Source organism: Polypterus senegalus, chromosome 17, assembly GCF_016835505.1.
Source record: "Polypterus senegalus isolate Bchr_013 chromosome 17, ASM1683550v1, whole genome shotgun sequence".
NCBI classification, from domain to species: domain Eukaryota; kingdom Metazoa; phylum Chordata; class Cladistia; order Polypteriformes; family Polypteridae; genus Polypterus; species Polypterus senegalus.
The window spans coordinates 86,328,933-86,346,402 of NC_053170.1; the positions used below are offsets into that span (position 1 = coordinate 86,328,933).

Below are 17,470 nucleotides of genomic sequence, written 5' to 3' on the forward strand. Positions count from 1 at the left end.
ACTGACGTTGTTTTAAATGTGCTCTATAAATAAACTGACGCTGACATCCCCTACGATTTGTAGTCGTGTAATGTGACATCCTCCATGGCAGCCGTCGTGTTTGTACAGCAGAGAAATGACTTGTTATCTCTCTATTATAAAAGGAAATCCAGAGACGAGACTTTCTCGGAGATAATTTCAGGTCCTGCGAGACGAGACTTTTTGCCAAGAGATTTTGACAAGTCCTCTCAAACATTTACAACTACGCCCACTGTCCACTCACTTCTCATTCGTGAGAATCCTATCGTCAGACACAGTCCCTGCACTCTCAGCTCCAAGAAGGGTTGGAAATAAAAGACAAAGAGTAGAAGACAAAGGAGAACGTCGTAAAGAGGTTCAAAAACATTGTCGTGATGCACATGCAGAGTAGGTTAGAGATTATGAAAGTACTAAAATTCGAAAGTCTCAGATAGTAAAGATCATATTAGTGCAAACAAACAGAAATTATTACTTTGTGAAATAACAGAACAGCGAAAAGAGATCAAATATATGGACATAGGTGATATGACAGAAGTATGTAGTATTGTGCAGCTTTAAACTTTAAGTCAGAGATCATCTAATTCGTGTTGCCATCATGGAAAAGTAGTGATTGTTCTTAATGAAGAGGCGTATACGCAAGAATTAAAAGGTTTGTTGATCAGTGAAAGTGAAATCCACATACGCAGGAAGATGGAAAGTCCATAATCATTCTCACATTTCATAGTGCATTTATTTATGTATTTATTTACCATATATACTCACGTTTCAGTTCTCCCGTGGATAAGTCGGGACTTGAGTTTACTGTATAATTTCTGGTTTTTATAATGTTATATAAGTTGAATGCAGAAAACTCACGCTATTGGTCCAAGAGATTACGATATGCCAGCGCCTACCTGAGAGAGTAACCACGGCGCACATGACCTTTTTTTGTATGTGGGTGCGGCAATGCACTGTGTCGGCGTGTGCTCCTAACCTCTCTCTCTATTGTGCCTGTGTGACCACACGGTAATACCTGAGCTATTCCGAAGCGACGTTTGCACTAATTTGTGTTTTTTGGATCTCACACCCTCATACACCTTTATCATAAGAGCATCCCTTATCTATGATGGAGCGTTCGATCAGAAGAAAATATGAAGCTGGTTTTAAATTAAACGTCGTTGAAGTGGCAAAAGAAATTGGTAACTAAGCTGCTGCAACAAAATTCGATGCATCTGAGAAACTGATGTGAGACTGGAGGAGGCAAGAAGATGTAAAGAAAAAAAATAAATGTTGTATTTTTGAACAGATATATAAGTCAGGGTCTGATTTTATAATCGATTTTTCGGGTTTCAAGACCAACTTAATCACAAGTATATACGGCAATTCATTTTGTCCAAACATTTCCTCCATTTAATATTATTGCCTGTCAATTTAGTGGCAGGAGTTTGCATGTTCTCCCCGTGTCTGCGTGGGTTTCCTCCGGGCACTCCGGTTTCCTCCCACAGTCCAAAGACATGCAGGTTAGGTGGATTGGCGATTCTGAATTGGCCCTAGTGTGTGCTTGGTGTGTGGGTGTGGGTGTGTGTGTCCTGTGGTGGGTTGGCACCCTGCCCAGGATTGGTTCCTGCCTTGTGCCCTGTGTTGGCTGGGATTGGCTCCAGCAGACCCCCGTGACCCTGTACTTGGATTCAGCGGGTTAGAAAATGGATGGATGGATGAATTTAGTGGCAAATTCTGGAGTGGCACACCAGTGTAAGGAACAGCAAAATGTCTGCTCAGTTTCTGTATTAGAACACATGGGCTGATTTACAGGAATTTCAAAATGATAATAATCTAAAATAGACCAGCTTACTTTAATTATTATATACAGTGGGTACGGAAAGTATTCAGACCCCCTTCAATTTTTCACTCTTTGTTATATTGTAGCCATTTGCTAAAATCATTTAAATTTATTTTTTTTCCTCATTAATGTACACACAGCACCCCATATTGACAGACAAAAAAAAGAATTTTTGAAATTGTTGCAGATTTATTAAAAAAGAAAAACTGAAATATCACCTGGTCCTAAGTATTCAGACCCTTTGCTCAGTATTTAGTAGAAGCACCCTTTTGAGCTCATACAGCCATGAGTCTTCTTGGGAAGTTCATGTTTTTTAGAAGAATGAAGTGGACAGGACTGGCGAGCTTTGTTGGGCTGAATGGCCTGTTCTCATCCAGATTGTTCTAATGTCCCCTCCATGCATCTAACAAAAGCAAACGTCCCAAACCTGACCATGTGATTTTCTGATATCCCCGATTTGAAACGAGTGCTCTTACAAAAGCAGCTTTAAAGGAAATGTAAATGATGTTGGTACTCCCTAATTAACATGGCAGTGACCCCCTAACGTCTGAATTCTGACGGGACGGGAGCTGAAAGTGAAACATTTAATGGTGAGCATACATCAGGTAATCCACGACCATCAGATCATCTATACTAATAATATATACTCCCGTGTAGGTAGAAGGCTGAAATTTGGCAGGCTTATTCCTTACAGCTTACTTACAAAAGTTAAGCCGGTTTCATTTCGAAATTCTACACATAACGGTCATAACCATGTTGAACTTTCTTATTTATGGCCCCATCTTCACGAAATTTGGAAGGCGGCTTCCCTGTGCTAACCGAAACTGATGTACGTACTTATTTCGATGGTATGACGCCACTGTCGGCCGCCATATTGAACTTTCCAACGTCACTTATTCTCCAACTTCTCGTGTAGGTAGAAGGCTGACCCCATCTTCACGAAATTTGGTAGGTGGCTTCCCTGCGCTAACCAAAACCAATGTACGTACTTATTTCGGTGGTATGACACCACTGTCGGCCGCCATATTGAATTTTCCAACGTCACTAATTTTCCAACTTCCTGTATGGGTAGAAGGCTGAAATTTGGCAGGCTCATTCTTTACAAGTTATTTACAAAAGTTAAGCAGGTTTCATTTCGAAATTCTATGCATAATGGTCATAACGGTCGACAATGTCTGCCATGTTGAACTTTCTTATTTATGGCCCCATCTTCACGAAATTTGGTAGGCGGCTTCCCTGCGCTAACCGAAACCAATGTACGTACTTATTTTGGTGGTATGATACCACTGTTGGCCGCCATATTGAACTTTTCAATGGTCTTTGTTACTTATGGGCCCATCTTCAAGAAATTTGGTACGCGGGTTCCCAACACTAACTGAATCCTACTTACGTACATATATACGTCCATAGCCTGCAGCTCGGTCACTGTGTGAGGCGGCGTTGGGTCCCCCATCCCCACGCCTCCCACGTTGTTGGCTGCCTGCCTATATAAGACCGTCCGTCGCTCCAGTCTCTTCATTCCCTTCCTTGCTACGCCACGGGATTCACGTCTCCCTACTGATAACTACAGCCTTTTTATTTAATCCACGGCTTCTCTGCTGTTTTATTGTTCGTTTATTACGATTATAGTTATTGTGTAGGTATTTTAGACATACTTTACATTGTTCAGGTACACATTTCCTTTATCATTCCAACCGTACCCCCATTAACATATCTATCGAGGTGATCACCATCGATCAAAGAACTGTCACTTACCGAGTGGTTTCCATGCCCGGAGATGGCACCTACCTTTTCCATTCTCTTTGTTACATATTGCAAGGCCATATCAGGCTCACTCTTGATATCCGGAGGAACATTGTGTCTTATGTATTGAATGACTGGGATGGGTTCAAGGTGTGGACTGATGACGGTACAGGAGATAATTATACTACACAGGAGCACTAGAAGAGTGAAATGCTTAAGCCCTTCACCTATGGACCTGCATGTGAGTTGATGACTGCCGCTGAATCGTTCGGTTGTCGCTTTCAAGTGAACCGAAATGGCCAAATATTTTACACCTTTCGACAACCGCCAATGCCTCTTAAACATCTTAGATTCACAGGTGACGATTTCAGTAGTGGACACTTTGATGTTTATGAATGTTTAAACTCTCAAAAGCTGGATGTGAAGTTATCGATGAAACCGGTTGTGTGCTTACAGCACTTGACAGATGCTGGATGTCACTTCAACACAAGTCCTACAAATACTGTCGTAATTGAAACAAACCATGACACTCAAACCGATTATGACAGCAGCAATCCAAGCTGTGAGATTTGAAACAAGATTACTGTTCACATGGCCGACTGTACATTGCATGCTCAAGAGTAAGCTCAGCGCACAGCTTGGTCATATTACAACCGGAAGGCCGAACTCACAATGTGGTATACAAAGAGATCCTTAACAAATAATTATTGGTATATTTCCCTCAGTTTAAAAAGGTTTAATTTTCTTCTTAATAAAAATTTTAAGGCAGTACTTTGCCGCTGCGAAGCGCGGGTATTTTGCTAGTTGTTTAGAAACTCTAGGCAGAAATCCCCCAAAGCCAATAAAATGCCCCCCACTTGAGGGAACCCACCATCATCCCTTCCTCTCAAAACACACGTCAGCTCTGAATTTGGTACATTTTTTTTTATAAATTGATCATAGATTGGTAATTGTAGGCTTTCTAATGTTAATTCCATATGGATCCTCAGTAATGTTCCTAGATTTTAAAAAACATACATTGTACACAAGGAACCCTCTAAAGGTGATGCAAAAAGTCAGTTTCCTCCTCAGAGATTAATAAAGTTTATAAAAAGACAGCAACACCATCTGTGACACCTTGTTAACCCATCCATCCATTATCCAACCCGCTATATCTGAACCACAGGGTCACGGGGGTCTGCTGGAGCCAATCACAGCCAGCACAGGGCACAAGGCAGGAACAAACCCCAGGCAGGGCGCCAGCCCACCGCAGCCTTGTTAATCCACCACCTCCAAATGATATTTTAGGGGGAGGGCAAATACATTTTTACATAGTATGAGTGTAACAATTTATGAATAAAATACATAAATGGAGGTACTTTGAAACCTTTCGACTCCTGTGGTGAAACGCTACGAAAAAAGGTTGGGAAGCCCACCCTAGACTGCGTGTCATGTGATGTTTCAGCTTCTTGTCTTTGTTAAAGGAGACGCTTACTTTCTTTCCTCCCGTTTTCTCTTTCCTGACGTTTCCAAAAGGCACTTTGCATTGTGACAAAGAACAGACGTGACATGCGACAGAAGAAATTGTAAAGATTTTATTAAACACTAAGAATTACAGACATAAGGAGGATCTGGGCTGAACAGTACATGTGCATCCACTCCCTGACGTTCGGCTCCCATTTCTAATGCTCAATGCAGTCTAGTGGTGTTGCCATATAAGTATTGGTATTTGGTTCACTGAAAGCTGACATCGATGGACTGGACAGCCCTTGAGTGCAGTTCTGAGTCTCTCCATGCCGTCTGTAAAGACTCGAGTTGCAATGATGAGAAAACTGCCAAGTTATTCTGTGACTGAGTAACAGTCAGTTTGTTCAAGGCACTTGAAAAGACTCAGAATAGAATTATTTTTTTCCTTTATATGAGGTAGTGCTGTATAAAAAGAGGAGCAATGACAAGCCATTCTGGTTTGACCCTGTGTGTCTTCATTGTCACTTAGGAGCATTTGCTGTCCTGCATAGATATGGCAAGGGACAGGAAGAATTTCAGGATCGATTTACGCCACTTCCAAACTCTGAAAACCAGTACAAGAACAAAGAGTGGATCCTCCCCTTCCCACTGTGCCTGTCACACATTACCATGGCACATGGATGACAAAAGAGTCACGCAGGCCGCCCAAACTGTCCTTTACCCCCTCACCAATCCCCCCATTAACCCCCCGCCCTCCCCAAAGAGACTCAAATGTAAAGTGCAGAACAAACTGTGACATAAAAGCGCCTCGATATGCACTGGGGCGAGTCACGAGTCCATGACACACCTCAGTGACATGCAGGTTTACCGTTTCATGTGTGCCACTGCTGGTGGGCAAGTTCATAAAAACGAAAATAAAGCGGAGCAGAGCAGAGCGAGCTACACACACAGGCACACATGTGCATGGCTGTTCTTAAACTGCGTGAATGCTCTTTAACTATTTGGGCCCTGTGCTCTTAAGCTGTCTGCTGCTTCAATTCCTCATTATTTTTTGTGATTTTACAGGAGTCTGGTTTCATTTACTAACAAATAAAAACAGATCCTCTCTGAATACAAAGCACATAAAAAAGATCCTGAGATTGCAGGTCCTCGGCAACAAAACTATTTCCACACCAGTATGAGAAAAGTGATCATTTTAACGATTGTCACAATGCATGCAGCTGCGAGGGGCAGGTCCGGACCCTCACATACACGGGAGTTTTTGTTTTTTTGCATTCAGCTGTCTTTCAGCAGTTATGGCAGACAAAGATATCCCTCTCTGTCAGTTTCTGTCTCCGTATTTTTTTGCTGGCACCTATCGTCCCTGCCGTCACGGAAGGGCCAATCTGTCATTTTAAGCGGATCAAATCTTTTTCGTCTGTGTGCTTTTTGTGGCAAGCGAAAAAGTTGCATTTGTGAACCAAGAACAATAGTTATCAATCCGTGATATGAAGCGCCTTGACGGTGACCAAGATGTCCCGTTAAAAATAAGATGTGGCCCGAGGCTTAAAGCAAAATGCCAAGTGGAAAGAGGCAAAAGAAAAGCAGCAAGCGGGAAAGGTGAAAGGCTCCCCCACTTGCCAAGGCCTTCTTATGCACACTTTTGTATACGCTGCTCGCCAAAGCCCCCTGGCGCACATTGCCAGGCTTGTATGGCAGGATGTGCGCCCTCTTGGCTCCTGCAGGTCTCGACAGTGTGTGCAATGCTTTTGTCCTGGACACTACATCTTGAGGCTCACCTCAAAAGACAGCTAAATAAATGGAGAAACAAAGAAAACGAATTTCAAGTCAGGCAGGCGCATTGAGGCCTGTGACTGGCATACTAGACTGCAGTACCGCCAAGCTAACTGCACCCTTTCTGTACAATAGTTCTGATTATATATTATATATCTAAACAGTTAAATAGCATTCCTACTCTTTAAGCAATATATATTTTGCCTTTTGTTTTAAAATACACTGTCAGTATTTGTATTGGAAAAATACTGTACAAAATGCCATAAAGAATTGCTTTGTATAAACATTAAACTCTTTAAAATCTCTCTCTCTTTCTTTTCTTTTGGTCTGAAGATTAATAACATTAACAAACTGATTGGATTGACCACAGTATAGGACAACACCAGCCCACTTAAAAGTAAAAATCTTTTACATTCATCTCACACCCACCCAAAAAAGAGTACCAAAAACTGCTAGGTTTCAGGAGAAAAATGGGGTGGGAGCAAACAAAAAAAAAAAACAAATTTAAAAAAAACAAAAGGAACAAACAAAATATATAATAAAAAAAAAGAACAAGCAGCTTATCTTCTAATTAATCATGCTCAGAAACACGAGAAGGAACTCACTGAATGGCAAAAAAAAATATGAACCACTGGAGGTTCTGAAGAGCGGAACAAAAATCATGCCATAGTAAAAGGAATAATACGTAAGAATTATTATTATAAGTGACAATAAAAAATGGATATTAAGAAATCTTCAATTCAATTGGAAAAAAAAAAAAAAAAACAAGAAAGCCAGATTTCCGCTGCAAATCGTATTGAGATGTTGCGTTGCACCGGTACTGCGAGAGCAATGTGCTTCTGGTCTGTCTTCCTAGTGCGTGGGTCCCGTCAAGGAGACGGAAGTGTGCCAGCACAGCACGGGTTATTCCGTTAAAAGGCCTGCGAGCAGCACGCCAACGCACGCTGGCAGGTTATTGCTTCCAGTACTAGTGGCACTCCTGCAGGATGACAGAAGTGGCCGAGCCATCCACTTTTATAAAAAAAAAAAAAGAAGAAGCACATATGACGATGTTATTACTCAGCTAGTGTTAGCTTATAACACTTTAAAATAAAAACAAAGAAAAAAAAAACAAACAGAAAAGATATCACACAGAAAGGGTAAAAAAATAATAATAATAATAATAAACACTAGTTTTTGTCTCGCTGTTACAGAAACAGAGTGTACGTTCTGTGCACAAAACACACAAAAAGAAAGTCACAAACTTTTAAACAAGAAACAATAACAGGGTACAAGGAAAGGGTTAAAACCATGAGCGACCAGCGAAATGCAGCGGCGATAAAAAAGAAAACAGAAAAAAATCTCAATAATAATAATATTAATAATAAAGCAGCAGAGTTATTATCTGTTCAGGTGGGGAAAGAAACAAGAGAGTATGGGAGAGAAAGGAACTTCCTTCCCTTAAACAGAGGGGCCTCAGGTTAAATAGGTGGTGATAAAATACATCAAAATGGACGTCAGTTAACGTGGTTTGCTTTTTTTTTTTTTCTCTGCCTCTGGTAAAGTGCTGACAACAGGAAACAAAAACAAAAAGTAAACTAAAATAATATCAATAATGGTTTCTTTTGGGGTGGTGCTACTGAACGGGAGACACATTGTCCATCACACTTGTGCAGTGCCCGCCCACCCCTCCCCATCTACAGGGGTCCGTGCCTGGCTTCGTACTTTGCCAGGATGTTCTTGCAGCGACCAAGCTCTTTCCGTAGGTCGGCCACTTCTTGACGCAATGCCGTGTTCTCCTTCTCCAGGAAGCCAGCACGGATGGCGATCTGGTTCTCCTTGAGCCGTCGTGCATCGCGGGACCTCTTGGCAGCCATGTTGTTCTTTCTGCGCCTTGCCCAGTATTTGTCATCCTGCTCAAAAGTTTCAAAGACAAAAAGGCATCAAGTTATATTTCGAAGGTTTATTGCCTGTGCACTGACAAAAGTTGCAACGCGAAACCTTCCTTCAAGCAAGTAGTGAGTGTGGCAGGCAATTCAGTATCAGGGGGTCTAATTCTGCATTTTGTCATTGCAAAAATAATGGATTTCTGTATTAACTGTGCATCAAGTTGTATCGAGTAGCAAACCAGTTTAACGGCTCCCTCTTGTACTCCCATACCACACATACAAAAACAGACAAAAAGCACACGCGTGCATACACATGAATACAACTGTGCCATAAGTGCACTTAATAAACCCCAAACATGGATCAAAATATTCATCCATGTTCAGGCCCAGCCAGTATTTGGATGGGGGACCATCTAGGAAAGCTTGGCTAGCTACTGGAAGAGGTGGTGGTAAGGCCAGCAGAGGGTGCTAACTCAGTGGTGTGTGTGTGTGGATCCCAATGCCCCAGTGCAGTGATGGGGACACCGTGCTGTAAAAATGGCAACGTCCTTAAGATGAGACTCTCTGTCCTGGAAGATCCCTTGGCATTCTTCGTGAAGAGTCAGGTGTATCCCAATTTCCAGGCTAAACTGCCCACCATGGCCTAGTCTAGTCATTCTAACCCTCTAATCATCCTGTCTCTAATTGGCTATCTCCGTCACCACTTTGCCACCTAACAGCTAATATGCGATGAGCGTAGAGGCGTAACAACGACTGTCGTCGCATCATCCAGGTGGATGCTACACATTGGCAGTGGTTGAAGTGGCTCTCCACTCGCTGAACCACTTTGAGTAGTGAGAAAAGCACTATATAAATATAAAAAATGATTTTTATTATTAACCACATGCATTTTTTTAGCCTATTCATTCCATTACAGGGTACCAAAGAGATCAAGCCTATCCCACATGCACTGAGTGCAAGGAAGCTCCCAAACCTGAATGCGGTGTCAGTCCACCACAAAGCACACAGACATATGCGGCCAATTTAGAGTGGATAATAGACAAAGGCTGCATATCCTTCAGAGGAGGCAGCAAAAATAAAATACTTAAAGACTCTCCCACTCAGACAGTAACCACCATTCCATTCCATACTTGAATGTGTCGATCCTTCTTCGTATACAGCTATGGACAGGCCAATGCACTCGATGGGCTTACTAAACACATGCAATACATGTAATCCACACAGTAAACCTGTCAACTTGCACACTCACACTGACGTGACAGGCTGCCCTTCAAAGTCGGTCAACATTTTTAGGAGTGGATTAGAACTTCAGCTGCAGCATTTAAACTAAAATAAACTGACAAGACCTGCTAAGGCACTGATGTTAGAATTAAATGGATGGGCTTGAGTGTCACACACGGTCTACTGGCTCTTTACTCAAAGTCTCATGCCTGATTTTACAATTCTCCGTTTCTCAAACTTGCTTTTTTGATGTCTGACTTTCACCCTAAATTTAGGGTAGTCCTAAATGGTGTGCTGAGCCCCCTAGGGTCAATTCCCTGAAATCTGCTTTACATAATTCATGACTGAGTCTCCCTTTTGTGTTTATCTATTCTTATTTTAACGAACTGGAATAGCAAATCCCTTAATCTCTACATAACAGGAGTGACGTCGATGATTCAAGAATCACATGTCCAGCCAGAGGGAACTGATGTGGTTAATCATCTTATGTTTCCCAGCAGTGATTGGGCCGATGAACTGAATGGGACAAGGCACTGCAGCACAGCTTGAGTTTTAATTTAGCCCGGGTGAAAAGCCTTCAAACCAGCAATAACCCACCTTTCATTTCAGAATGGAAAGCACTCTGGGGTCACTGTATCCTGTATGCCTGCAGCACTACTTTAAATTGACGTAACCAGTTAATCCAATTGAGTGTCATGTGTGACTACAGCCTGTCTTGGCAAATAAGGTGCAGTACAGGAAACAGCCAAAGATGTGGTGCCATTTCATTACACGCCACACCAGCAACCATCCTGGACTCATTTGGAATAACGTTGATTAATTAAACCTGCAGGTCTTTGGTGATGTGGGAAGAAAACTCATGCAGACACATTATCATAAATAATACCCCAGTAAGGGATTTCATGCTAGATACACGAGAAAACAGTTCTATCGACTAACTTGCTCATTTCCTTGAACTCCCTCAATAAACCATTAACCATAGAAATGTGTTAAATATCCATTTATCCATCCATTATCAAACAAACAACTGTATATAGTCCAGTTCTAAGCCACAGCAGCCTGAATTGACACTGGCAGTTGTGGATACAAAGAAGGGAAAATCGATGGACAGGGTGCATGTTCACTAGCAGACGCTGTCACACTCCTACAGATGGGGGCCTATTAAAGTAATAACTATGCATATAGGATTGTCCATTAAAAAGTGTAATGTAAAATATTTGCAATTAAACAGTAGCTAGAGAACTCCTATTCTGTGCATTTGCATATACAGATGCATCTTTTCTGTCTCATAATGTAAAAGGAAAACATCTGAGATCACTGGGACAATTTGAAATTATAGATACACTCATGCTGCCAGCACACGGCGCACTGATTTTGTGAAAACCATCCCACTTTACAAAATCCTGTCATCATGACTAACTGAAGATCCTACTTTTGAACTGCCATCTATGTGGATCACCTCGTGAAAACCAGCTCCAAATTACCTTCATGTCATCGGGAATGAAGACCTTGCGTGCTTTTTTGATCATGGGCTGCGGTTTCAGCTCCTCCTCAGAGAATTTGCGTTTGCGGGGGTCAAAGATCTCTTGCCCTGGGATGCTAGAAAGAGCTAGATCAGCTGGGTCCGGCTCGTAGCTCACTGGAACCTGAATGGAATCTGGGTCAATGGGGCTTGGAGTGTTGCGGGAGGATGACAATACTGTGGAAACAAATAAAAAAAACAATACAAAATGTTGAAGTTTCAGTATTGGAATAGTGCGTGGCAACACAGGGCACGTCCGGCAACAGCTGTTTGGAAGAGCAGGCAATGCCAGTATGACAGTACTGTATGAAATCTGAACCACACTCCGGTAATATTTCAGTAGATAAGCAAGAGTGCACGTCCCTCCCTCCTGCGTGCGAGGCAATGCTGTGACTCACAGGGCTTTCACATGCACACCACACCCTTTTCAAGTGTTTTCACTATAAACATTTATTATCTGGTGAGGAAATCCTCTTGGTGACACAAATACTTGTACGTTACCAGCAGATACCAACTATTATAAAGAAAGCCCTCGGCTAACAAGCCCATAAAATGACATATAATCATCTTCCGAGGTGGGACCTATCCATCTCCTAAAGTGGTTCTGCAGATGTATCTGCTCTCAGGAAACTTGGGACATGACCGCTGCAGAGGCCAGGGTTTGGTATTGGATCTCATCTCTAAAGCAGGGGATTCCATGTGGCTTACAGACGAGCCCACATTTACTCACTGCTGTGATTAAATAACGTGAAGGTAATGTCCAAGGCATGGTAGTCCACATTCTGTACAATTTCCATGCATTTTAAGTAGTGGGTGTGGGCATCGGAAAGGCTCGCCAGTTGACAGTTCAGCCTCGTTGCTCTATTGACCTTTATTCAATCTGTCCGTGCAGAAACTTTCAAAAGTTGTACATCTTAATTTAACTGGTAAAACTGGTCTCACATTAGTTCTATGTAACAGACTGACAACTTGCTCCAGTTCTCTGAAACTCTCTAAAGAAAAAAAAAAAAAACAGTTTGCATTCAGAAAATGGATGGAGGGTTGAAATTATTCACTTTGATGTTAAGATAATCATTACGTTTTGCCTGACATTTTTCTTCATATTGGACAAGTCTTGCCTTAGATTAAGCAACTGTGGCTACTGGACTGGGTCTGCCTATCCTGTAATAGAAAGTACATGAAGTAACACCGATTAACCATTAGGGGGCACACTCAGCCAGCCTTTAACAGGGACACGCTCCCTTCCTCATGCTATTAAATCAACCGGCATAAAGGAATAAATACATTTCACACGGACAGCTAAAAACATTCAAAAATGGGACTTGTTTTCTGTAGTGCATAAAGCTGAAAAACGAGAAAGCAAGAAAAACGCAAATAGGAATTGGCTGGCTAAGAGCAACGCATTTCTGAATTGATTGACTGGGACAGACTGACACGTAGAGTGAGTGCTGAGAGGGGTGCAGCCCACTTTCTGTTCAGTAATTATTTTCAGCTTTGGAACTTCCCACAGAGGCCCTTCAGGGATCCTGCTGGGCAAACTGTCGAGTAAATACTCTTGTTTTGAGCCTTTAATGCTATGTGATTATGGCATCTGATCAGCTGAAGGTGGTGATGGGACATATGTTTACGGGTCACACTTTGGCCAGCTCTTTTCAATCCAACCACAGTTTTATGTTTTCTCACTCATGTTGGTATCAGAGCTGTTAAACTGTAAGAGAGAGCTAGCCTCACTCAACCAGTACCCACAATTTATGAATTTTATTCTCCTGCACCCACAATTTATAAATGTTTTCTTTATTTAAACTATATGACATTACTGCATATATAAATATATACAATACTCACATTTTCATGTCTTACAAGTACTCCTAACTGGAAATAATTTCTTTATGTGATGACCAAAGTGTTAAGTCTCTTAATAACATGCTCATTTGGCTGGGTGAGGCTAACCTCTCAGATTTGAAAAGTTTGTGACCTTTTGATTACAGCAAGTGCTGTCACATAACGGCATGTCAAAGCAGACACCTTCAAAATTTCAGAGTCTATCTCTGTTCCTTCTTTTCCTTTGATCCATCTACGCCAGGGGTGGGCAAAGTCAGTCCTGGAGGGAAGCAGCGGCTGCAGGTTTTTGCCCCAACCCAGTTACTTAATTAGAAAACAATCCTTGCCAATAATTACATTTCATGGCTTGTTGGTGCTTTAACTCTGCCATTTTAGGCCATTCTTATATCATAGTTTTTTTTTACTTTCTAAGGATATCATCCAAATGATTTGAAGTCTAAAATGGACTCAATCTTTCACTTTTTTTCAAATAAAAATGGAGCATCATTTCCGGCGCCGCATCCGAGTGGCAGCCTTTCCAGCAGCTCCGTATATGACTTTATCTTTTTACCTTTTTATCTCTGTTTTTCTCTATTTCACTGATCACTTCTACCTGTGAATTTCCCCTTGGGATTAATAAAGTATCTATCTATCTATCTATCTATCTATCTATCTATCTATCTATCTATCTATCTATCTATCTATCTATCTATCTATCTATCTATCTATCTATCTATCTATCTATCTATCTATCTATCTATCTATCTATCTATCTATCTACCTATCTAAATATTTAATTAAGGCAAATAGTGCACGATAAATACACACAGGTGTAAATGGTAACAAGCTAAAAGGAGAAATGCTGGTTTATTTTGTCATTTGCATCTTATTGCTAATAAGGAGCCATTAAAAACCAAGAAAACAGCTGCTTAAGACTAAAATAGGCAATAAGGGTACAAAATCTTAATGACCGAGACAACTAAAATGAAGCACAAGTGTTACTTGAGCAATAAGTGCTTTTTATTAAGCAATTGGGTTGGAACAAAAACCTGCAGCCACTGCGGCCCTCCAGGAATGACTTTGCCCACCCCTGATCTACGCTGTGCATTATTCTGCTTGCTTCAACCTCTCCCTCTGCCCACACAGGGTTAATCACAGAACCTGCCCCGTCTGTGTTGGCTAATCTAGAGCAACCTTCACCAAAGTATGCAGGGCCCACTCCAAACCAGTCCCAGAAGTCCCCACTTCAAGCTCCTAGAGAGGGCAAAATCCCTTGACTGGACCTTCCAAGTAGGGTGCCGAGATGAGCACTTTTGTCAGTTACTCAGTCTAGCTCACGCTCGTCTAGTTTTATCTGTCCTAACAGTTTCTTCAAGTCGAAAGTAAGGTCTTAAAAAGGCCTGATTATTCTTGATGTTTTGGTACTTTGTTTAAAGCAGGTTTCTTTAAACATCTCTCTGAACACACACAATCAGTAAATGCGAAGGATATCCTCTGTATCACTGACCTTCAACGCAAAATGGTCATTAAGACAAAGAGCGGAGTAGTTCTGAGATAAAGATACTTTAATTGAGCAGCACAGCACATTGTGTTTGACTGATAAAAACAAATCAGGGTTTAATATGGGCACATTTCATCAGAGTGCCAGCACTGGAATTACTACTTAAAGGTGAAATACTGGCAGATACAGGACAGGTGAATGAATGCATTACACACAAAACACAAAAACAAAGGATGATAGTCAATGTATGTTTCACTGTTATTAGGGAAAAACTTTCACATATGTGTGAGTGTCTTACACCAACAAGAGATGACCTGACAGAGTGTGTTACAATAGTAGTGCTGAATAAATGAAGAGCACTCAGTAAATTACACGGACATACAAGAACACGGGCAGCACTGACTCAACGGGGAACACTAGGAGTAACTGTACTATACAAACATATGTAAAGTGAATAAGTAAGTTAACACTGATATCAATGGACTGACTGACTGACTGACTAAATAATGGCGGATAAGAATCATGCAGATGTGGTAGACTCGCAGTACTGATTGTGTTAGATTTAATGACATTGATGTCATTTCGATGTCTGACATTTGATATTTATGGAGATGCCAAGTCATACAAATATTTGCAGTCCAAGATGACTGCCTACATTATAGACCACACCAGCTGTAAAGAAAATGATATTTTATTTACACAATACCTAATACGCGTATGGGAAATTCAACTTCTGTTAGCTGCCTTACCCTTCACGTACTGAACTACAGAACATAAATCATAAAGTCGTGGGGCTTCTAGTGAGGCCAGATTTAGGAAGTTAGAAATGGTGCCAGAAGACAGACTCTCACTCTCGATTTGGTTTTATGTGTGGATACCCTGAATGATATCCTTACCGCGGTACTCCGTCACATACAGGGCTGTTGTCTGGCGGCAGCTTTGTCCACAGTCAGTTGCTCTGAACCTTCATTTGAAGGGGGTGTTTTCTAACCAACGTGCATGTTAATCTCATCCTAAATTTATGCCCTCTGAATGGGCTGACACCTTCCTGAAATAAAGGCTTTAATCGTTTAATCTTCGTAAATCTAAAAACAATACTGCCATTTGATACTAGGATAATGCGAATGAGAAGCAGCAGCAGCTGACTCGTGCATTTCAGACATTGTGAGAAGACGTTTTATTACCTATATTTGTGAGTTTATCGCAGGCTGCAGGCAGGTACAGTGGTCTCTCATCTAAAGAGCGGGACAAGTGAAAGCATGTTTTTAGATTCCAAGTGCTCGTGCCTTATCACCTACCCTCTACAACTAGCACCTCTTTGCAGAATATGCGGGAAGGCATTTTGTGAATTGCTGCCCTAGTAGAGCACTGTATGAAATGCAGCTTAAACCTTTTTTGAGGGAGAAGGTGAATCCCATGTCCAAAATCTGCGCTACCCGTGGCGTCTGGGAAAGGCGTAGAAAATTGGGGATGTTACGAATTTTTCTTCCAAACTGCTCATTGTTGTGCCACCATAGCACATACAAGAGAATACATGCTGCATACATTATAGCGCCTCCTGTTTTACCATTATCATTTGAGTAGGCACATCCCTGCCATTTTTCTCACAGAGTCTTATACCAGAACTTTTGAAAATACAAGAAAAATCGATTCCTTCCAAATCTGTACGTGCAGGCCGGGGACAGTGGTGGTTCTGAGACGAGCAACAGTCAGCCATTCCAAGTAGGACTAGGGCCACAAATGCTGCTGCACTTAATTGGGTAAAGCATATACTGTACGTTTGTGAGGAAGCCGAGTAAATGGCACAGATGGTATACAACTCTGTTTTTGGTATGCAGTAGTTATAAGAGATGCTTGTGAACACAAAAAACAGTGTATGGTGCTAATGTAGAACCCTGGCATGGTGGTTTGCTGTAGCCCATTTACTGTATATAAAATGATAATTAGAAAAATCAGTCCAGTCACAGTTGTCACGTTAAACGTTTACTTTTTAACTACATATTCTGATAGCAGAGCACACACTGGCTATCTACTGTGCTGTGTGCTCATCTGGGCAATCAACGTTTTACACGAGTGGCACAGAGTTTTCAAAATGGCAGCATTTGCTAAGCCTGCCTGGGTATTGTAGTTCACTTCCAAAAGGCAGTTTAATGTATGCAGCTCTTACTGAACTGCATCAGTGAAGTCGATCCCAGTCGTGGAAGTGCATCTACTGTACACACTGAAGTAAAGCATCCCGCTAGCACAACTTGTAGCGGTGCGACCTGAATTTGAAACTGCAACTCCCAGCAGTCCCTGCAGTGGCTCTGATTGGTCTTCTGCTGAGAGTGCAGGGGCTGTTGGGGACAATGGATGTCAGCGCGGCTTTTAAAAAGGGGGCCAGTGACCAAAAGAAAAAAAAAGTTTTTTTGTAATTTGTGTTACAAGTTTCTGTCTCTGCGGTGGGCTGGCGCCCTTCACGGGTTTGTTCCTTCCTTGCGCCCTTGCGCTCCAGCAGCCCCCCCGTGACCCTGTGTTAGGATATAGCAGGCTGGACAATGACTGACTGACTGAAGTAGACAGATAGATAGATAGATAGATAGATAGATAGATAGATAGATAGATAGATAGATAGATAGATAGATAGATAGATAGATATGAAAGGCACTATATAATAGATAGATAGATAGATAGATATGAAAGGCACTATATAATAGATAGATAGATAGATAGATAGATAGATAGATAGATAGATAGAT

At 41.6% G+C, this 17,470-nt stretch overlaps 2 protein-coding genes across 3 annotated transcripts in view; one reads left to right on the forward strand and one right to left on the reverse strand.

Moving 5' to 3' along the window:
- Positions 1-17,470, forward strand: part of mmd (monocyte to macrophage differentiation-associated) — a 123,704-nt gene that overhangs the window by 43,029 nt on the left and 63,205 nt on the right. The window lies entirely within an intron of this gene.
- The window catches only part of LOC120517557 (hepatic leukemia factor-like), a 40,232-nt gene continuing 27,898 nt past the window's right edge, over positions 5,137-17,470 (reverse strand). The window contains exons 3-4 of one of the 2 annotated variants that reach the window (XM_039739957.1): positions 11,373-11,587; positions 5,137-8,694 (exon numbers count right to left, since the gene is read on the reverse strand). In XM_039739957.1, coding sequence (XP_039595891.1) covers positions 8,476-8,694; positions 11,373-11,587 — 434 coding nt within the window. In that variant the 3' untranslated portion in view covers positions 5,137-8,475. The remainder of the gene's footprint in view (positions 8,695-11,372; positions 11,588-17,470) is intronic. The other variant, XM_039739958.1, reaches the window with a different exon arrangement.